Source organism: Amblyraja radiata, chromosome 3 (genome assembly GCF_010909765.2).
Source record: "Amblyraja radiata isolate CabotCenter1 chromosome 3, sAmbRad1.1.pri, whole genome shotgun sequence".
In the NCBI taxonomy this organism is placed as follows: Eukaryota; Metazoa; Chordata; class Chondrichthyes; order Rajiformes; family Rajidae; genus Amblyraja; species Amblyraja radiata.
The window spans coordinates 88246337-88269099 of NC_045958.1; the positions used below are offsets into that span (position 1 = coordinate 88246337).

The following is a 22763-nucleotide window of genomic DNA, read 5'->3' on the forward strand; positions in this document are numbered from 1 at the left end:
CTGATGTACAAGCACACCCAGGTCCCGTTGCACCTCCCCTTTTCTTAATCTGACACCATTCAGATAATAATCTGCCTTCCTGTTCTTACCACCAAAGTGCATAACCTCACATTTATCCACATTATACTGCATCTGCCATGTATCTGCCCACTCAACCGACCTATCCAAGTCACCCTAGCATCCCCACCGCAGCTCATACTGCCACCAAGCTTTGTGTCATCTTCAAACTTGGAGATGTCACATTTAATTCCCTCATCTAAATAGTTAATAGAAATTGTTAATAACTGGGGTCCCAGCACCGAGCCTTGCGACACCCCACTAGTCACTGCCTACCATTCTGAAAAGGACCTGTTAATTCCTACTCTTTGCTTCCTGTCTGCCAACCAGTTCTCCATGTCAATACCCAACCCCCAATACCATGTGCTCTAATTTTGCACACTAATCTCTCGTGTGGGACCTTGTCAAAGGCTTTCTGAAAGTCCAGATACACCACATCCACTGGCTCTCCCTTATCCATTCTACTTGTTACATCCTCAAAAAATTCCAGAAAATGAGTCGGGCATGATTTCACCTTCATAATTCCATGCTGACTTTGAACGATCCTGTCACTGCTTTCCAAATGCACTGCGATAAGTTCTTTAACAATTGACTCAAGCATCTTCCCCACTACTGATGTAAGGCTAACTGGTCTATAATTTACCATTTTCTCTCACCCTCCTTTCTCAAAAAGTGGGGTTACATTGGCTCCAATGTAACCCCAATGATTCCACGATTTCCAGGGTCACCTCCTTGAGCACGCTGGGATGCAGACCATCAGGCCCTGGGTATTTATCTGCCTTCAGTTCCAACTGTTTATCTAACATCATTTCCTGACTAATGCGCATTCCCTTCAGTTCCTCCCTCCCACTAGATCCTCGGTCCCCTAGTATTTCTGGGAGATTGTTTGTGTCTTCCTTAGTGAAGACAGAACAAAGTACTCATTTAACTTTTCCGCCATTTCTTTGTTTCCCATTATAAATTCACCTGTCTCTGAATGTAAGGGACCTACATTTGTCCACTAATCTTTTACTTTTTACATATCTAAAGAAGCTTTTAGAGTCACCTTTTATATTCCCCACAAGCTTTCTTTCATGCTCTTTTTCCCCCCCTCTTAATTAACCCCTTTGTCCTCCTCTGTTGAGTTCTAAATTTCTCCCAGTCCTCCGGTTTGGTGCGTCCTCTGCCCAATTGATATGCCTCTTCCTTGGATTTATCACTATCCTTGATTTCCCTCATTAGCCACGGTTGAGCAGCCTTCCCCGTTTTATTTTTTCGCCAGACAGGGATGAACAATTTTTGGAGTTCATCCGAGCAGTCTTTAAATCTTTGCCATTGCATCTCCACCGTCAACCCTTTGAGTATAATTTGCCAGTCTATCCTAGCCAATTCCCGTCTCATACCTTCAAAGTCTCTTTTATTCAAGTTCAGGACCCAAGTCTCTGTCACTTTCCATCCTAATGCAGAATTCCACCATATTATGGTCATGGTTGCCCAATGGGCTTTGCACAACAAGATCGCTAACTAATCGTTTCTCACTACAGGATGGCCTGTCCTCTAGTCAGTTCTTCCACAAATTGGTTTAAAAAACCATCCCGTATACATTCCAGGAAGTTCTGCTCCTCAGCGCTGCTCCCAATTTGATTGCCTCAATCTATACGTAGATTAAAGTCACACATGATAACTGTCTGACAACAGACGGGTGTCATCAGCGAAGCTTAGAACAGCATTGGAACTGTGTTTAGTTGAAGTATCATGGGTACACAATAGGTAAAACAGGGAATGAGCATGCAGTCCTGTGCTGCTGCTGGGTATTGAGGGGAAAATATTGTTGCCAATTCGTACTGATTGTGATTTGCTGCTGAAGAAGTCAAGGATCCATTTGCATTGGGGTGAGCTGAGACCCATTTCCCCGTGTTCGATAACATGTTTGGAGGGGATGATGGTGTTGAATACTGAGCTGTACTCGATGAACTGTAGTCCAAGTGATCCAGAGCGGACAGCTTGTGAGATTGCTAACCAGACTTGATGAAATATTTTATTTGTGGCCTAACCAGCATTTTATGGAGGCTCAACGTAACCTCCCTGTGCTCTGACCCTCTGCTTATGAATTCAACAATTTTATATACCTTTATAACATGCCCTGCCTTTTGCAAAAATGTATGTATACGTACACCTTGCTTCTTTGCATCTCATACGTTTTAAAGCTGTGCCGTTTAGTCTATATTCTTGTTCTTTCTGACAAAGTTTTTCACTTCAGACTTCTCTATGTATTAAATTTCAGCTGGCACTTGTCTGTCCATTTAGCCAGCAACAACTTTCAGGCCTTGTTATCTTCCGCATTGTTTACCACACTTCCAAGTTCTGTTTCTGCACTTTCTGAAATTAGATCCTGTATACTATACGAAAGTTATTGGTGCATATCAAATAAAACAGGTTTACAAATTCATGTCATAGGAGCAGATTTAGGCCATTAGGCACATCGAGTCTACTCCACCGTTCAATCATGGCTGATCTATCTTTCCCTCTCAACCTCATTCTCCTGCCTTCTCCCCATAACCTTTGACACCTTTACTAATCAAGAATCTGTCAATCCCACTTTAAAACTACCCAAAGACTTGACCTCCAAAGCCAACTTGGCAGTGAAATCCACAGATTCACCACTCCCTGGCCAAATAAATTCCTCCTCATCTCCTTTCTAAAGATGTGTCCTTTTATTGTAAGGCCGTGCCCTCTGGTTCTAGACTCTCCCATTAGTAGGAATATCCTCTCCATATCCATTCTATCCAGGCCTTTCATTATTCAGCAACTTTCTGTGAGATTTCTCCCTTGTCCTTTTAAACTCCAGTGGGCCCAGGCCCAGAGCCATCAAACATTCATCGCATGTTAACCCAATCATCCCCGGGATCATTCTCCTAAACCTCCTCTCAACCCTCTCCAAAATAAACACATCCCTCCTCAGAAATGGGGCCCAAACTGCTCGCCATACTCCAAATGCGGTCTGACCAGTGCCTTATAAAGCCTCACCATTACATCCCTGCTTTTATATTCTAGTCTTCTCAAAGTGAATGCAAACATTGCATTTGCCTTCCTTACTACCAATTCAATCTGCAAATTAATTTTTCGGGAATCCTGCACCAGCACTCCCAATACCTTTGCACCTCCGATTTCTGAATCCTCTTCCCATTTAGAGATAGTCTACGTCTTTATTCCTACAACCAAAGTCCATGACCGCACACTTTGATATGCTGTTTTCCATCTGCCACTTCTTTGCCCACTCTCCCAACCTGTTCAAGTCTTTTTGCAGATTCCCCGCTTCCTATACACTACCTGCCCCTCGACCTATCTTCGTATTAGCTGCAAATGTGGCCACAAAGGTTCCATCATCTTAGGGAAGCACGGTGGCACAGCAGTGGAGTTGCTGCCTTACAGCGCTTGCAGCGCCGGGGACCCGGGTTCGATTCTGACCACGGGTGCCGTCTGCACGGAGTTTGTACGTTCTCCCCGTGACCCCGGGGGTTTTCTCCAAGATCTTCAGTTTCCTCCCACACTCCAAAGATGTACAGGTTTGTAGGTTAATTGGTGTGGTATAAGTGTAAATTGTCCCTATTGTGTGTAGGGTGGTGTTATTGTGCGGGGATCGCTGGTTGGTGTGGACTCGGTCTGCCGAAGGGCCTGTTTCTGCGCTGTATCTCTAAACTAAACTACATTTAATCATTAATATACGAGGTGAGGAGTTGCGGCCCCAGCACCAAGCCCTGCAGAACTAGTCCCCAACAGCCACCCAGAAAAGGCTGCCTTAATTCCCACCCCTTGCCTTCTGCCATTCAGCCAATCTTCTACACATACGAGTGCTTCTCTTTGATATCATGGGCTCTCATCTTGTTTAGCAGCCTCACGTGCGACACTTATCGAAGGCCTTCAAAGATCCCAGCACTGATCCCTGGGGAATACACTGCTACTGTCCCCCTGTCTGAGAACTTCCTGCTTTCTGTCCTTAAGCCAGTTTCTCATCCATATGACACAAACCACTTTATTCTTTTGGGGCAGGGGTGATCCAGACCTCCATTCCCCAATGTCAGATGGAATTCACCCTGTGCTATGTCATGTTAGCTCAATTCATTGTTTGAAGAGCTCACATTTGCTAAGTGATATCATTCTGTTCTGTGTGGAGTAACTATTTCAGAACACATTGAAAATGGTGTCACAGATCGACAAGGGACTTTTGGCATGCTGCCTTCTTCAGTAAGGGGCATTTAGTATAGAAGTTGGGGCATTATGTTGCAGTTGTACAAGACATTGGAGTTGATGCACTTGGAATATAGTGTTCAGGGTTGGTTATCCTGCTGTAGGAAAGATTACATTAAGCTGGAAAGAGTGCAGAAAAAATATACAAGATGTTGCCAGGACTTGAGTGACTGAGGTAAATGTTGGGTAAACTGGTACTTTATTCCCTAGAGTGTAGAGACTGAGAATTATCTAATAGAGGTGTATAATGTAATGATGGGGATAGATAGGGTAAATGAGAATCAAGAACTAAAGGGCGTAGGTTTAAGTTGAGAGGGGAAACATTCATCAGGAGCATAAAGGGCAACTTTCCCAGACAGTGGTGTGTATATGGAATGAGCCGCCAGAGGAAGTGGTTGAGGCAGATACAATAACAACATTTAAAAGTCATTTGGACAGCTACATGGATAGGACATTTTTAGAGGGATGTTGGCCAAATGTAGGCAAATGGGACTAACAGAGATGTGCATCTTACTCAAATGTGGACCACTTGGTCTGACGTGTTTGTACATCTTTCCATGTTGTACATATCAATGACTCTACGTTCTGTTTTGTTTCTCCCTAGCGTTGGATAAGCTCAGCACCCAGCATCTCTACCACCCAACTCAGGTGGAGATTGTGCAATCAAACGTGGTATTTGACATCAGCAGCCTGATGCTGTACGGGACTCAGGCTGTGCCAGTGCGCCTCAAGATCCTCCTCGATCGTCTCTTCAGCGTCCTCAAACAAGAGGAAGTGCTCCAGATCCTGCACGGCCTTGGCTGGACTCTCCGAGACTATGTCCGTGGTTACATCCTTCAGGTAGGAATGAACGGGATGTATGGAATAAGGAAGAGAGTTGCTCTGCTTCCCAGCATGTCTTTCTAACCTCGTTCTTATTCTCATCCTCAGCTCCCCACGTATTGTTAAATGTGAAAGCACACTTGCAACAATAAACTTTCCCATTCACAGTTAGTTCTGAACCAGCCAGCTCCTTGGGGTTTTTTCATTTTGAAGTTTGAGATACGTTTTTCCAAATCAATCCAAAAATAAGCAAAAATAAGCATATTATACATTGCAAACTTGCAAGCAGGGCTGAATGCATGGTAGTTTCAGCATACTTCTCCTTATTGTGGGTATTTGTCAGCATGTGTGCCCATAGGCTGGGACTGATTGTTCATTGTATCTTAGATATAGAAAGATGTAGATTTTAGATAGCGAAAATTATAGATTCCAGATCTAGAAACTGCAATGGCATCTCTCTAGGCCTGGAAAACATTTGGTGTGGTGGGAAGGGTTGGGGGGGGGGGGGGGGGGGGGGGGGGCGGGGGGGGCAGCAGGAGCGATTTCATCGTGTGAAAACTTCTGCCTCTGGCCTTTAATGAGCTGAGTGCGCAGTTCACACAAGTACACAAGTTATAAGAGTAGAATTAGGCCCATCGAGTCCACTCAACCATTCAATCATGGCTGATTTCCGCCTCCTAATCCAATTTTTCTGCCTTCTTCCTATAACCCTTGACACCCGTTCCAATCAAGAATTTGTCTATCTCTGCTTAAAAATATCCACTGACGGCCTCAGATTAACTACCCTCTGATGACAGAAGATCCTCCTCACCTCCTTTCTCCTCCACTTCTTCTTGCGCATGGCATGCACAGCCTAACGTTGTAGATCAAGGGTAGACATCCAGGCCAGGACAGCATCAGTTACTGGGTGGATGGCTTTGATGCCATCAGGGAAAAGCCTCAGTGGGCAGTCATTCATGATGTGTGGGATGGTCTGGTCTGGATGTCCACAGTCGCAAGCAGGGCTATCTGTCATCCCCCACTTATGCTGGTGATGGGCTGTTCTTGCATGGAGGGTGCGGATTCTGTTCAGGATTAGCAAATGCTTGTGATGGAGGTAACTGAGCGTCCTTTAATTCTGGGGCTATGACCTCTGGTCCTAGACTCTCCCACCAGTGGAAATACCCTTTTCTCATCCAGTCTATCTCCGCATTTCATTATTCTGTTGGGTTGATGCAGGATTGTTTGGGGATGCTGACCATCTCAAGGAGCTTGCCCGTGACTTGTCTAGGGTCAAGCCTGCACTCCAAAAGAGCAAACTTAAAAAAAAAATATATATATATATTTCTTAGCATGGCTTCCTTAACAAGAGGACAGTGGACAGTGTTAGATAGTGGTTGGGAGGCATGAGAGGAGATGCTTGGCAAGAGATGATGAGTGCCGTGATCTACTCTCCACATTCAATCACTTTTATAGCTTGATATTGGTAGATACCTGGTGTCTTTTCCTCAAGTGCAGGAAACCCTCTAGCGCCAGGCTAATTAAAGATTGCATTAGTTTTTTGCCAGGATCAGCAACAGGGGCCAGAGCCGCGGGTGATTACACCCAGATGTGATGTTCCCTGTGTTTTCAGGACCACAATTCCTAAATCCATTGCAGATTTCTATTTTTCTTGAGGCTCATTCATCTGTTCCCCTGGCCCCTGAACAAATGAACAAGCCTTGCCTGAAGATTTCAATGCTGTTAGTGTGCTGGGAAATGTTCTTTTTGAAGGGTTTTCCGAATTTGTTGCTGCGCAGGGATTTCAAAATGAATTTAACTCCGACCATGTTCTGCGTTGCTTATTAGTGATTATCCAATAGTTCTTGGCTTTCATGGCCATGGATGTAAGCAGGTGTCACTTAAATGCCATAAAGTCCACCAACCATCCACATGAATCTGTTGTCTCTAACTGAACAGATATATTTAGATTTGTGTAGGACTTGTGAAAGTAAAGGTTTACTTTCTGTCACTTTCTGTATTTTCCACGAGCCAGCTCTGCACAAGTTCGCTCTCCTGGTCACAGTCTCCAAGCGCCTTTTGTTGATGTGCTAAGAGGTTTTAGACCATTGAGCATACTTAATGTAAGAGCCATTTCACTGAATGGAGTCAATCTTCATCAGACCGTATGACAAGCGTGTAATGGCGGTGGATTGCTCGGCAGTACATCAATGCGATGCTCTTGAAGTCATAGCATTGTCAGGAATTTTATGCATGCACGCATAAAATGTCTGAATGTTAACTACTATGATATAAACAAGTGTGCTGATTCTGGGGATTGAGAATTGAAAATCTAAAGTTTTCAATGTAACCCTAGAACAGAGGAAGGGCCTCAAGCCAAAATGTTGTCTGCCCTTTTCTCTCCACACAGGCTCGCTGATCTGCTGAGGTTCTTCCAGCAGTTTGTTTCTTGCTCAAGAATCTAGCATCATTTAGACTTTTTGAGTTTAGACATACAGCATGGAAACAGGCCCTTCGGTCCACCGAGTCCACACTAGTGCTATCCTACACAATAGGGACAATTTACAATTTTACTGAACCTAATTAACCGCCAAACCTGTCGTCTTTGGAGTGTGGTAGGAAACCAGATATCCCGGAGAAAACCTATGCAATCATAGGGAGAACGTACAAACTCCATACAGACAGCACCCATAGTCAGGATCGAACTCGGATCACTGGCACTGTTATGCGGCTTTTTCACGGGGCGACTTGACGCAAGATGTAACCAGAGTGAAGTGGTCGTGGTCTAGCACGATATCACACGATATAACGGGGGGTAGATAAAGAGTTCCCACGGTACTCGGCATTTCTGTTATTTGTGCGAGTGACTTGTCCGTCTCCCGAGCTTTCCCGTTAAATCTTGAATGAACATTGTGAAGTGTTGTCAAATCATCACGTGGCACAAATGATGTCACTTTTTTTTCACACACTATAAATATCCTCCCTTGGTTGAATTGGCTCATTTGGAGACATGTTTTACTGTGTATGTGGGAGACACAGATGGACTGAGCACAGTACCTCGGTCTTACTGTGTGTGGGAGAGGGGGAGAAAGAGACGTACACTCACAGAGGCAGAGTCTCTCAGCCTGTGTAAGAGGGAGGGAGAGAGAGAGAGAGGCACACACAAGGTGGATGTGAAATCTCACCTGCCTGTTTCAGTGACAGACACTCGCCGCCAGTAAATGAAGACACCCCCATCTGTCTCCCCCTCCTCTCACTCGACTCCCCCACCTTTCCCTCCCAACTCCAGTCCCGTCCCGACCCCCTGGGAAACTGAATAGAGCAACAATCAACTGCTGCCTGTGCGCTGATATGACAATAAAGGCTACTTTACTTTACTGAGTTAAAGAGTTCCCACGGTAGACTGTAAAACTGGGACCCTGGTTCTGGACTCCCCCAACATCAGGAACATTCTTCCTGCATCCAGCCTGTCCAATCCTGTAGATATTGATTAGACCGGTATCTATTTATTTACTTTATTAATTATTTCAATTAAATATTGGGAACATCAGGCCGCAAACGTTATTTCTTGAGTGTTAGTGCTGGACTTTGACTCGACCTTCCTAGTTAGCCGGCGCCTGAGACTGAGCCAAGCAATGTCCAGACCTGACTTCAACACAAAGTGATGGAGGAACTCAAAGGGTCAGGCTCGTCCAACGCTCTGTGTTTTGCTCGTGATTCCTGCATCTGCAGTTCCTCGTGTCTACAGACCAGAGTTGCCACTTGACTCCGAGATGACCATCACAGAGCATACGGAAGATAGACACGAAATGCTGGAGTAACACAGCGGGACGGGCAGCATCTCTGGAGAGAAGGTATGTGTGACGTTTCGGTTCGAGACCCTTCTTCAGAGTCTCGTCCCGAAACGTCACCCATTCCTTTTATCCAGATGCTGCCCGTCCAGTATTTTATGTCTGTCTCCAGTATTACTGTGTCTATCATTGGCGCAAACCAACATCTACAGTTCTTCCCGACACATTAGAGGATACCGTCTCGCCATCACTCGGATTACCCGCTTCATTTCCATAACGTTGCCACCTCTCTTTACTTTGCTTACTGAAGCCTGATCCTTGTCAGACCCAGTGCTCTGTCGCCCAGCCTCTCATCTTTCAATCGGGTTCGGCCAGGAAGGAACTGCAGATGCTGGATTAAAACGAAGATAGACACAACATGTAGCTCAGCGGGACAAGCAGCATATCAGAAGGGTCTCGACCCGAAATGTCACCCATTCCTTCTCCCCAGAGATGCTGCCTGCCGTCGAGTTACTCCAGCATTCTCTTTAAACCGGCATCTGCTGTTCCTTCCGACACATGCACAAGAAATAGGCAACTTTTCGGGCCGAAACGTTGCCTATTTCCTTCGTTCCATAGATGCTGCTGCACCCGCTGAGTTTCTCCAGCATTTGTGTGTGTGGGTGGGAGTTGGGGGAGGGGGGGGGATTGAGTCTGAAGATGTGTCTCGTCCCGAAACATCACCTATTTTTCTCCAGAGATGCTGCTTGACTCGCTGAGTTACTCCAGCTTTTTGTGTCTGTCTTCGATTTAAACCAGCATGTGCAGTTCACTCCTTACACGGGTCTCTGGAGAACATTGATTGGTAGCGTTCCGGACCCTGCTTCGGAAAGGCATCGATCGCTAGTCGGCGAGGACTCCGAGCTGTATCTCTCAAAGAAGTACATGTGAAAATTTTCTCACGGACCCTAAAAATGCGGGACCTTTCAGTAAAGTCCCTTTTAAAGATTCTTGAATCTCATTAACATAACTCATGAATAAGTTGATGTCCATATGCGGATGCAAATCTTTATTTTTTAAATTCAATCCCACAGAAGACAATTTTTACTCACCTTCTGTCCCCTCTGTCCAGCTTCCGGGTTTACCGTTCGCAGGAGTTCCCACGGTAACCGCAAGAGTTATTACGGATATCGCACGGATATCGCACTGGCCACTACGTTCATATAATGTTGCAATGCTCAACCACAAGTGTACAAGTCACTCTTGGAGAAATTCAAACTTGCTTGAATTTTCTCCCGAGTCACCAAGTTACACGATTACCTGCCGTTAGCGCCACAGTGGTCCACGGTGGTCCACGAATGCCGTACTGTTATCGCACGAGGTTCCCACGATGTTAAACTCTGGTTAACTCTTGCGTCAAGTCGCCCCGTGAAAAAGCCCCATAAGGCTGCTGCTCTACCGCGGCACCACCGTGCCTTGAGATCCGCAGTCTCTTGTGTCGAAGAACTGAGAGGATAGAGAGAGAGAGAGAGAAATTATCTTACCATTCAGTGATCCAAACAGCCCTTCCAGAGACACCTCTTCCAACCTCATCTCTTGCACTCAATGTTCTTGACTACAGGACCGTTTTTGTCCACCAGGGTCTGTGAGATCTCCCAGTTGCAAGCCATTTTAATTCCCCTTTCCGTTTCCATACTGACCTTTCTGTCCTTGGCCTCCTTCATCACCAGAGTGAGGCCACATGCAAACTGGAACAACAGCACCTCATATTATCATTGGGTAGCCTTCAACACAATGGCATCAATATTGAAGGTAGACGAAAATGCTGGAGAAACTCAGCGGGTGAGGCAGCATCTATGGAGCAAAGGAAATGGGCAACGTTTCAGGTCGAAACCCTTCCTCATTGAATTCTCCAATTACACGTAAGACCCCCTTTTCTCTTATCTCCCATGTTTCCAACCCACAACCCCACTGTTTCAGATTGACACCTTGCATCAGGACAAAAATTATAAAGATGTTAGAGGGAAAGGTGAGCACGGGTTGGTAGGAGATGAATGGAACTAGATGAGGAGGGGAGTGATGGGCAAAGAGAGACACAAAATGCTGGATCAGCGGGTCAGGCAGCATTGTTGGACAGAAGAAATAGGTGACATTTTGGGTCAAGACCCTTCATCAGACTGAGTCGGAGAAGGGGAAACTGGAGGTATGGGAAGGTACAGAACAAAGCTGAGTCAGCATCGATGACTCAGGAATGGTGGAGCCCACAATGGTCCATTGTTGGCTGGGGACAAGGTGATAACGAAGGGATACAAACGGTGAAATTAGCAAAATGACTAGATTGGAGGAGAGATGGAGAGAGAGTGAATGCAAGGTCACTTAAAGTTTGGGAAATCAATATTCATGCCGCTGGGTTGTAAGTTGCCCACGCGAAATATGAAATGTTAATTGTCCTCTGTAAAATTGCCCCTAATGCGTAGAGAGTGGACGAGAAAATGGATAACATCGAATTAGTTTGACAGGTAGTCGGCATGGACACAGTGAGTCAAAGGGACTGTTTCCATGCTATATCTCTAAGTTAAAATTAAATTAAACTAAAACTAAGAGGAAAGGTGAAGTCCAAGGGTTCAGTATCTCTGTTCTGTCTGGGAGACAGTGGAGTGAGAGCAGGTAGTGGGGGAAATGTGAGTGAGGGCTCAAACATTAACTGTAAACAGAAAGTTATGGGTTCTGAAAAATGAGGTAATTTCAAAGTTCTGATAAGGAAAGCTTAATCTCGAGAACAGAAGCAATGGAGGTAGGCAATCTGGGAGCAAGAGGTAGCATCCATACAAGAGGCAACAAGGGAGGAGGTGTAGTCAGGGTAGCTGTGGGAATCAGTCATGGGCCGCGGAACCGCGGGCTAGGGGGGCTGCAGCCCTTCCACTTTTTTGTAAGACATGCTTCATAACCCAAAATTATCCGGCCCGCAGGCATATTGTTCTCTTCTTAGGACCTGCGACATCCAGAATCTCAAAACAAGCGCACAGTGAGTGCGGCAAAACCAAAGATCATAGTCGAACTCCGCTCTATGATCTTTGGGCAAAACCACGACCAGCCGACTGCCCCCCCCCCCAAAACCCTCCGCTCAACGGCCAATCACAGAGTGGTTCTCAGTTGAGATATGGGGCAGTGAACGAAGCGCTGTGATTAGCCGCCGAGCGGAAGAGAGGGTGGGAGGGTGGGCTCAGAGAGAGTGAGTCAGTCGGCCCCGAGAGGGAGGGAGAGAGAGAGAGAGAGAGAGTCGGCCCAGAGAGAGAGAGAGAGAGAGAGTCGGCCCCGAGAGGGAGGGAGGGAGAGAGAGAGGGGCGGGGGGGGGGATGGGGGATATATCCCCCCACTTTTTGAGTTGGGGATGGGCTGTATTAATAAATAATAATTGTGCCACCATCCCCCCGCTCAGTTGCTCCGCTCCCTCACCGGGTACACCCCAAGGCCAGTGATCAGTGATCGCTCAGCCCCCCCACTTTCAAAAAGGTTCTGCAACCCCTGTCAGTGGGTGTGTATTATCAGGACATAGATTGTCACCTGAGATTGAGACAAGGAGATCCAAAAATGGGAAAGATATCAAAAATATTCCGAGAGAATTTGAGTAACAGCCTTTAAACAATAATTTATATAATACTACCCTTTCCAAAGAAACAGCTTCAGCCTGCTCAGACTTTCCCGATGAGTATGAGTGCCAGATTCATCTCTCCCATGCTTTGTCACATATTTGGAGTGACTTTTAAGATGGAATGATTTCATTTTGGGAGTCAAGAGTCAAAAATTAAGTGTATTTAATTGTCATATACTCTGGGAACAGAACAATAAAATTCTTACTTGTTGTAGTTTTACAATCACTTTAATGCAACAACACAACAAATAAATAAATATACAATAAAATGTCAGTAATATTGGGCCATTAATCACAATCTGACCATAATTGTGCCAAGCCAAAGTGCATAATGCAACCCAAACAAAGTCTACAGCAGATCATTGCTGAGGGAGGGTTGTGGTTTGGATTTGTTGTGTGGTTCAAGTCCTGATTGTTAATGGGAAGAAGCTGTTCTCAGGCTCCCATACCTTCTTCCCGATGGTAGCAGCAAGGGGAGAGCATGGTGTAGTGCAGGTCTCTGATTACATTAGCTGCCTTTTTGAGGCAGCACTCCCTGTAGATCCTTTCGATGGTGGGGAGGTCAATACCGGTGATGGACCTGGGAATATCCACCCTCTTGTGCAGCCTCCTTCATGTTTGGAAATTCAAATTACCAACCCAGGATGTGATTCAACCAGGCAGTTTACTCTTTACCGTACACTTGTAGAAGTTTCAGAGAATATTCAGTGACATGCCAAACCTCCTCAACGTTATGCGGAAGTAGAGGCACTGATATGCTTTCTTTGTAATTGCATCAATGTGCTGGGCCCAGGACATAAACACGCCCATGAACTTGAAGCTGTTGACTCCCTGCACTGCCGTCCCTTCGGCTTTCCCGCCCTGAAGACAACAATTAACTCCTTGGTTTTGCCAGTGTTGTTGTGCCGTAAGATTGTTGTCTGGCACCCTTCAATCAGATTATCAATCTTACTCCTGTACTCTGATTCATCATTACCTGTTGTTTTTCCAACCACCGTGGTATGATCTGCGGATTCATAAACAATATAAACACTAAACAGACGTTCACATCTGTACACAGTGGTCTCCATCTTTTCTGCCTGTCTGTAATAATTGTGCTGTTGTATATTTGTGTGTATATATATATATATACACAGTGAAGAGTTTTCTAAGATCAGGCAAAATGTTTGTCAGTATTAAATCTGGGGGTGTTATTTAATGGAGCAACCATCTTCGTGTTTTGTAATCCTTGGACATTGCTTCCACCTTCTCTTCTGTAGAGGCAGTTGCAAATGAAAATGTTACTGCCTCTGCTGAAGGAGTAGAGAAGGGAAATTCAGATAAACATATTCAGTTTTTCAATGTTACATGATATGGCAGGATTTCAGGGGCTTTTGCGTTGGAAGGAGACGTCACAATCAGGAACAAGCATCTCCTGGGATGTTTCAGTAACAAAGGATTTCAAAGTCAAGTTTGACTTTAAATGGTACACTGAATTCCGAAGAGATTTTTCAGATTTTAGGCAGCAAAGAAGTTATGATGGCAACATGTGACATTACACATCTGTCAAGAAGGATTTGCATCAGGAAGAAGATGGTGCTGGGCACATAGGCATTAGTTAGTTACTTGATCAGGCTCTGCAGGATCGAGATGATTTTCAATAAAATTATTGCACAGAAGACTCCAGATAGCACAGTGGTGACTGGGTACCCAGCTCCAGTTCCGTTGGCCTGCTGCCATGGCTTTTCTCTACCTACATCAACCGACTCCAACTGGTCCAGAACGCAGCCGCCCGACTCATCACCCACACCAAATCCTGGCATCACATCACTCCAGTCCTCAAACAACTTCACTGGCTTCCCATCTCCCACTGGATCACCTACAAAATCCTGATCCTCACCTACAAAGCCCTCCACCATCTGGCCCCCCCATATCTCACTGACCTCCTCTCCCCCTACCAACCCTCACGGTCCCTCAGATCCACATCAGCCGGTCTCCTCTCCATCCACAAGTCCAACCTCCGCAGTTTTGGGGACAGAGCCTTCTCCAGGGCAGCTCCCAGGCTCTGGAACCCCCTCCTCCAACTGATCCGCAATTCCGTGTCCCTCACCATCTTCCAGTCCCGCCTCAAGACCCATCTCTTCACCTCTGCCTATCCTTAGCCCCACGTCCCCCTCCCTTTTCATCTGTGCACTAATTGCCTCATATTGTGTTTTGAATTGTATTCTGTCTTTACTTTGTGTACTAGTCATGTCACTACTATTTATTTCATTCCCCTTACATGTTTTTCCTCTACCTGCTAAATTTTTGTAAGGTGTCCTTGAGACTCTTGAAAGGCGCCCATAAATAAAATTTATTATTATTATTATTATTATTATTATTCTCTGTACTTTACCATCAGTCATTGGCTTGTAGAGTGACATTACTTTTCCATGATGACAAGGGCCTTTCTTCAGGTGTCTTGGTAATATCTATCCCTCAATCAGCAGATTATTGGACAACTTCCCTGCTGTTTGGATTCATCCATGTCCTTCAAAGGATACCCTTGTAATAAGAGGTGGGGAGTAAACAGCTTGGCTCATGCTTTGAAAGTATCATCCTGGGGAGGCAGAGCTCACCTTCAATGGAAGAGACTGCTGTGCGTTGCCTCACAAGTGGCACTATCAAAGTGTTAGTGGAGTCTCCTTAATATCAGAGTCAGTATTCTTTTCTATAAAAGAATTCTTAAAAAGATAGCAGAACAAAGCAAGCTTGTTGAGTAATACTTTCTTCTGACCTTTAGTGATATAGTTTCTATGAGTATATGGAACAAGCTGCCAGAGGAGGTAGTTGAGGCTGGGGCTATCCCAATGTTTAAAAAACAAGTAGACAGGTACATGGATAGGACAAGTTTGGAGGGATTTGGACCAAACGCAGGCAGATGGGACTAGTGTAGCTGGGACATGTTGGCCGGTTTGGGCAAGTTGGGCCGAAGGGCCTGTTTCCACACTGTATCACTCTATGATAAGCCAGTAAGTTCATCCATGTCCAGTATTTTGGTTTGGCCACATTTGGAGTACTGTGTGCAGTTCTGGTCGCTCATGGCCGTCCGAAGGGGGGGTGCGTTGGGTGCGACCGCACCCCCCCTTTTTTCCCCTTAAGAAAAAAGTCACCAAAATAATTTTTTTAAATAAAATCGGAATAAAAAAATCAAATAAAATCAATGTTTCCACTTTGGAAACGGCCAGTTCTCTGTTCTCTCGTCCCCGGGCGGGAGTGGCTGAATCTGAACCCAATGGCTGTAACCCCAACACCACCCGCCGCTGCGGCGGAGCCCGCTCCCCTTGCCTCCCCACGCAGCCGGGGCCCAAGCCACCTTCCCCCCACACCACCCCCGCTGACCCCCGCTGGGCCCACGCCACCCCCACTGGGCTTATGCCACCCCCGCTGGGCGCACACCAACCCTTGCTGGGCCCACGCCACCCCCGCTGGGCCCACGCCACCCCTGCTGACCCCTGCTGGGTCCACGCCACCCTCGCTGACCCCCGCTGGGCTCACTCCACCCCCGCTGGGCTCACACCACCCCCGCTGGGCCCACACCACCCCCGCTGGGCCCACGCCACCTCCGCTGGGCCCACGCCACCCCCGCTGGGCCCACACCACCTCCGCTGGGCCCACACCACCCCCGCTGGGCTCACACCACCCCCGCTGGGCCCACGCCACCCCCGCTGAGCCCACGCCACCCTCGCTGGCCCCCCGCTGGGCAAACGCCACCCCCGCTGGGCCCATGCCACCCCTGCTGGGCCCACGCCACCCCGCTAACCCCCCGCTGGGCCCACGCCACCCCTGCTGGGCCCACGCCACCCTCGCTGACCCCCGCTGGGTCCATGCCACCCTCCCTGACCCCTGCTGGGCACACGTCACCCCTGCTGGGCCCACGCCACCCCTGCTGGGCCCACGCCACCCTCACTGACCCCCGCTGGGTCCACGCCACCCTCGCTGACCCCCGCTGGGCACACGCCACCCCCGCTGTGTCCCGGCCACCCACACGGGGCCCACACCACCTTCACCCCCCCCCCCCCCCGCCCGCTGGGCTCCCGCTGGGCCCGCGCCACCTTCATCTTCACTCCCCCCCCCCGCAAGAAAGAGGGGGGGATGTGGGAGGGGGAGAGGAGAGAGAGATGGGGAGGGGAGAGGGAAAGGGGGCTTATCTTGAGTGAGATTGCAAAATTAAGGTAGGTTTTAGAGCTATTATATTTTCTCCTCCATATGAATAATATTAAACAATATCAAATAATATCAAACAATTGGAACAGTTTTTGTTTTGTTTTTTTCCTTGATTACAATACTGAAAAATATGAATTCCATAGTTTGTGACATAAATACACATTTTAATGGGATCATTACATACAGATGTAACATTTCCATATTGAGATGGGGGGGGGGGGGGGGGGGGTGCGGGGGGCAAATATGCATCAAACCGATAGCCTAATCGTTAAAGAGTTAAAAGATAGCCTAATCGATAAAGAGCTGAGAAGAGGAATCAGAGCTGCCAAGGAAAGATACTCTGAGATGTTGAGGAGCAAGTTCTCAGCTAGTGATTCTTCTTCAGTTTGGAAGGGCAAGAAATCACCAGCTATAAGAGGAAAGCCCCCCTCTCTTTGGACAATCGTCAGCTGACGAACAACCTGAATGAGTTTTACTGCAGGTTTGAAAATCAGAAACGTAACCCTGGTACCCCTTCCCTAACAAACACAGCCAGACCCCAGTCTGCAAAGAATGGACCCTGCACCCTCTCCTTCCCATTCACCACTTCACACCTACTTAAGGCAAGACTCCAGTATGAAAAGAGTGGAACTTTTCCAACCCCACCCAACCACTCACAGACTGCAAAGACTGGGCCCTTCTACACCCACCCCACTCCAATCACCACTTCACACCCAATGACTGCACCTCCACAGACATCTCTGTCAAGCTTCTCAAGTTTGTGGATGACAAAACCCTGATTGGACTGATCCAGGATGGGGATCTCTGTACTCTTTTCAGTTTGACATCTTTCCTATAACATGGTGACCAGAACTGAACACAATATTCTAAATGCGGTCTCACTTATACAACTGCAACATGACCTCCCAACTTCTATACTCAATACTCTGAGTGATGACGGCCATTGTGCCAAAATACTTTTTGACCACCTGATATACCTGCGACACGACCTTCAAGGAACCATGCAACCATCAACCATTCCTCTGCCCACCTGGCTAATTGATCCAGATCCTGCTGCAATCTTTCACAACCATCTTCACTATCTGCAAAACCACTCACTTCTGTATCATCAGCAAACTTGCTAATCTTGCCCTGTTCTGTGACGTTTCAGAGTGCTGGAGTAACTCTGCGGGTCAGGCTGAGTATAGAAGTTGGGAGGTCATGTTGCAGTTGCATAAGAAGTTGGTGAGGCCGCATTCAGAGTATTGTGTTTAGTTCTGGGCACCATGTTACAGGAAAGATGTCATCAAACTGGAAAGGGTACAGTGAAGATTTATGAGGATGTTGCCAGGATTAGAGGGCCAGAGCTATAGGGAGAGGTTGAGTAGGCTGGGACTCTATTTCATGGAGCACAGGAGGCTGAGGGATGATCTAATAGAGGTGTATAAAATCATGATTTGAATAGATATGGTTGAGTCTTTTGCCCAGAGTAAGTGAATCGAGGAGCAGAGGACATAAGTTTAAGGTGAAGGGCAAAAGATTTAATATGAATCTGTGGGGTATGTTTTTCACACAAAGGGTGGTAGGTGTATGGAACAAGCTGCCAGATGAGGTAGTTGTGGCAGGGACTATCACAACATTTAAGAAACAGTTAGACAGGTACATGGATAGGACAGGTTCGGAGAGATATGGATCAAACGTGGGCAGGTGGGACTAGTGCAGATGGGGCATGCTGGGCCGAAGGGCCTGTTTCCACACTGTATCACCCTATGACTATCTTTCCCTCTCAAACCCATTCTCCTGCCTTCTCCCCATTACCTCTGACACCCCTATCAATCAAGAATCTATCAATCTCCTCCTGAAAAATGTCCATTGACTTGACCTCCACAGCTGTCTGTGGCAATGAATTCCACAGTTCACCACCCTCTGACTTAAGAAATTCCTGCTCAACTCCTTCCTAAAGGAATGTCTTTTAATTCTGAGGCTGTGGCCACTGGTCCTAGACTCTCCCACTAGTGGAAACATCCTCTCCAAATCCACTCCATCCAGGTTTTTACCAAGCTGGGACAGACGGCAACAGCTTCACACCGTGTCCCAAAGCTTGTGTCCTGTCCTGCATCACCCAAGGCAGCAGAGATTTTTATAGGAGAGCACCGTAACAAAGTAGCTCACGATGGTTTGGGTAACATTCAGGAATGTCTATGCATGGCACATCATGAATATTACTGAAGAACGGTCTTGACCCAAAATATAATCTATACCTTTACTCCAGAGATGCTTCCTGACTCACTGAGTTACTCCAGCACTCTGTGATATTGCACCTATCCATGTTCTCCGCAGATGCTGCCTGACCCGCTGAGTTACTCCAGCACTTTGTGACTATTTACCCTTCAGCCATCTGCACAAGCCTACTCTCCCCCCTCCTTTCCTATGTTCCTTTCCACCCATAAACCTCTCTCTGCCTTTACATTTCACTCCTCTTTCAAATCTGCTCTACTTATCTACATGCATTTTTCTTCTTCACTTTTTAGTCATAGAATGATGCAGTGTGGAAACGGGCCCTTCAGCCCAACTTGCCCACACCGACCGACATGTCCCATCTACACTAGTCCCACTCACACGCATTTGGCCCATATCCATCTAAATCTGTCCTATCCGTGTACGTGTCCAAATGTCTCTTAAACATTAGGATAGTCCCAGTCTTAACTACCCCCTCTGGCAGCTCGTTACATACACCCAGCACCCTTTGTGTGAAAAAGCTATCTCAGATTCCTGTTAATTTCTGAAATATTGGTCATAAATTTGGTGCAAAAATGCTCCAAAACAAGGCTCAGAATGGATCAGAGAGCATCTAAAACCCCTGAGCTTCCAGGGCCCACTTAAGGGCCCTGGACCCCGGCATCGAGGGACTTCACGCTTCGCGCTCGTGATGTGTGCAGCGCACACATTATTTCACATTATGTTTTTTGTAATCCTGTCATGCCACCTCCCTTTTTGAAAAGCTTTGTACGGGCCTGATATTGAAGATGCATTTTGCCTCTAATATGTCAATTTACCTTAAATGTAGAAGAGCTTATTAAAAGCTTCTTACATAGACTATTTAAGTATTTTCTTTCTATCCTCTTTTGAACCCAAGACACTAGCAGGGCTGCCAACTCTCAGGCAGAGAGAGAGAGAGAGAGAGAGGGAGATAGGTCAGAGAGAGAGAGAGAGAGAGCGAGGCAGATAGGGCAGAGACAGAGGGAGAGAGAGAGAGGCAGATAGGGCAGAGCCAGAGAGAGAGAGAGAGGCACTGCGGCTCTGTGATGCCTCGGCTCTGACAATTCGAGGGACCTATCCGGTAACAACACTAAGTGTAAGCGCCGCGTTCTCTGAGCTTGAAAGTCTCGTGATGGGCCCGATGTGACCCACGGGCCATATTTTGGAGACTCCTGCCTTACAAGAACAAAAACAAAAATGTACAGAAGTACAAAAATTGATGACTTTATTATTGTGTTAAGTATAGATCTATTTAAAACAAATCTAATAACTTTCTAATGTACTAACAAACCTAGATTCCCAATGACCATTGATGGGGGAACAGAAAATAACATTTTCAGGACAGAATAATATCGACAGAAAACAATAATATTTCCTCACCTTTCTTTGTTATTGGGGAACCTGAAGAAAGTCAAGTGGGGTCATCTACATTGGGGATTAGAGCAATTTATAGTAGAACAGTGAGCTGTAGATGTAGATGTGGATGCCATGACAGTATCGAAGCAGCCCGGTAAAATGGCGTTAACAATCACCCATGACGTTCTACGCTTTTTTGGCTGAGTGGCGCATATTGCTCTGCTCTATGACCTTTGCTGGAGACCCTGCAGCAGCCTGGGGCTCAACTGGATTGGGCGCAGCTCCAAGAGACTGAGCACGTGGACCCAACACGACCTGCAAGGGCGTGGAGTGGCAGTGGAGGGCACCAATGGCTTTGCTTGGCCAGGCCGACCCTGCAATGTCGCCAGGGCAATGACTCTTTGTGGCCCAGTTAAGAACTCTGCACTTATAACAATTTAGACTTGAAACTGACGCCAATATCTGGCGACTCTTGTGTATTTTCTCAGTGTACTATTCCTACACACTTGTACTTAATCTGAGATTGTGCTTTTGTGTAGTAATACTTTTACTGAACTGTGACAAAATATCTTTCACTGTACCTTGGTGCATGAGACAATAAAGTACTATTGAACCATCAAAAAGGAAATTAGTAAGGCAAAGATGGTAACAAAATATCACTCCCAGGCAGGATTAAGGTAAATCTGAAGGAATTTTATAAATATATTAAGGCCAAAACAATTACCCAGGAAAAGAGTCTAAGCCCATTCAGGATAATAGGCAAGATTCTAAATTGATACTTATTTATTGGTATTCAAAAAGGAATACTATCCTTGTTGTTCAGGAACTCGGTGGAGTGGGCTTGAAACTGGATAAATCATGAGTCAGATGAGATTTCTCCCAGGCTGCTATGAATAATAATAATAATAAATTTTATTTAATGGGCGCCTTTCATACATCTCAAGGACACCTTACATAGTATCGGAATAAAACATATAATCGGAATAAAACAAGTAATTAAAGACATCACAGTGACACAAATTAAAAACAGAATTCAATCCAAAAACAGAAAATCAAAAACACAGTGTGAAAAGAGAGCAGCGGCAGCCAAAGCGCGCCAGCGTCCACTCTCTCTTCACGGCAGCCATCTTGGACACAGACTTACAGGACTACAATTAGACAGAAAAATCATCCCCCCACAGTGGGTAGCACTGTGGAGGAAGGCACAATGTCCAGTCCCCACCCCATGATCACCCCAAAGTCAGGCCTATTGAGGCCACCGCAATTGCCTGTACGGAGGCCCGATGTCCCTGGCCGTTCTCACCGGGTGGTCTTGCCCCGGCGTCAGGAGAGTCCTTTCGGCGGCTGGGCCACCTGGAACGGCCGCTTCTTGGTTGGAGCCCGCGGCTGCCGAAGCCGACAAGGCCGCGCCGGTTTGGCGCTCCCAGGCTCCAGATGAAAAAGTCAGCGCCCGCTCTCCGCACTGCCGCCTTGCCGCCTCTCCGCACGCCGTCTCTCCGCACGCCGCCTCTCCGCTCCGCAAACCCGCAGCCCGGAGATGTTGCTCTCGGCGGTCCAGCTCGCCAGAGTTCCAGCGCGGCGACCCAGGCAAGGCATCGCCCGCTCCACTCCAGCGCTCCAATGCTGTGCTGCCACCCAGGCCGAGGTGCTGGGTGGTTCCCGCCAAGAAACAGCGCTCCAAGCCCGCTGGTGGGCCACGAGGAAGGGTCGACGGGCAGCCCGGAAAAAAGGCTGCCACACCGACCAGGTAGGGACCTATAAATAAAGTAACACCTACCCCCCCACATTAAAAGACCATATCCCCTACAAACAAAAAAACAGGACTCACTAAAAACTAAAAAAAAAAAACGAATTTAAGACGGACGGCTGCTGGCTAGCAGCCGTTCACCAAGATGGCTCCTTCTCCTATGAGAAGCAAGGGATGAGATTGCTGAGGCTCTGGCTGCGATTTTGACATCTTTGTAAGTCACAAGTGAGGTACAGGTACCAGATGACTGGAGAATAGTAAACATGGTTTCCCCCCTTTTAAAAATTTTTTTTTTTTAAATATTAATTTTATTAGAAGCAATTGTACAAGGAGAAAGTAATCGACATAACAATTTCATAATTTTCGTACTGCTTCATAATTTCGTAATTTTCGTACTATCCTGAACTAACGAAGAAGTGAAAGAAGCGGAGACATATCCCACTACCCTTCCCCACGCCCGCTCACCCGACCCTAGCGTCGGTTTTGAGTTTGTGTTCCACCATTATGTTGTTGAAGAAATTCAATAAAAGGAAACCATATTTTGGAAAATTGATCTGGTTTGTCAGTCAAAACAAGCCTTATTTTTTCTAGATGTAGTGTCTCGGTCATTTCTGTGATCCACATCTTCACTGTGGGGACTGTTATCTTTTTCCAGAATTTAAGTATGTTTTTTCGCAGTTATTAAACCATAGTCAAGGAAGCGCCTTTGAAATATCGTTAGATTAGGGCA

The 22763-nt window shown here is 46.6% G+C and overlaps 1 protein-coding gene across 8 annotated transcripts in view; it reads left to right on the forward strand.

Annotated features, from left to right (window-relative positions):
• The window catches only part of bnc2 (basonuclin 2), a 543948-nt gene that overhangs the window by 319208 nt on the left and 201977 nt on the right, over window positions 1–22763 (forward strand). For all 8 annotated transcript variants that reach the window (XM_033018265.1, XM_033018261.1, XM_033018262.1 and 5 more), the window contains one exon: window positions 4889–5124. In XM_033018265.1, coding sequence (XP_032874156.1) covers window positions 4889–5124 — 236 coding nt within the window. The remainder of the gene's footprint in view (window positions 1–4888; window positions 5125–22763) is intronic.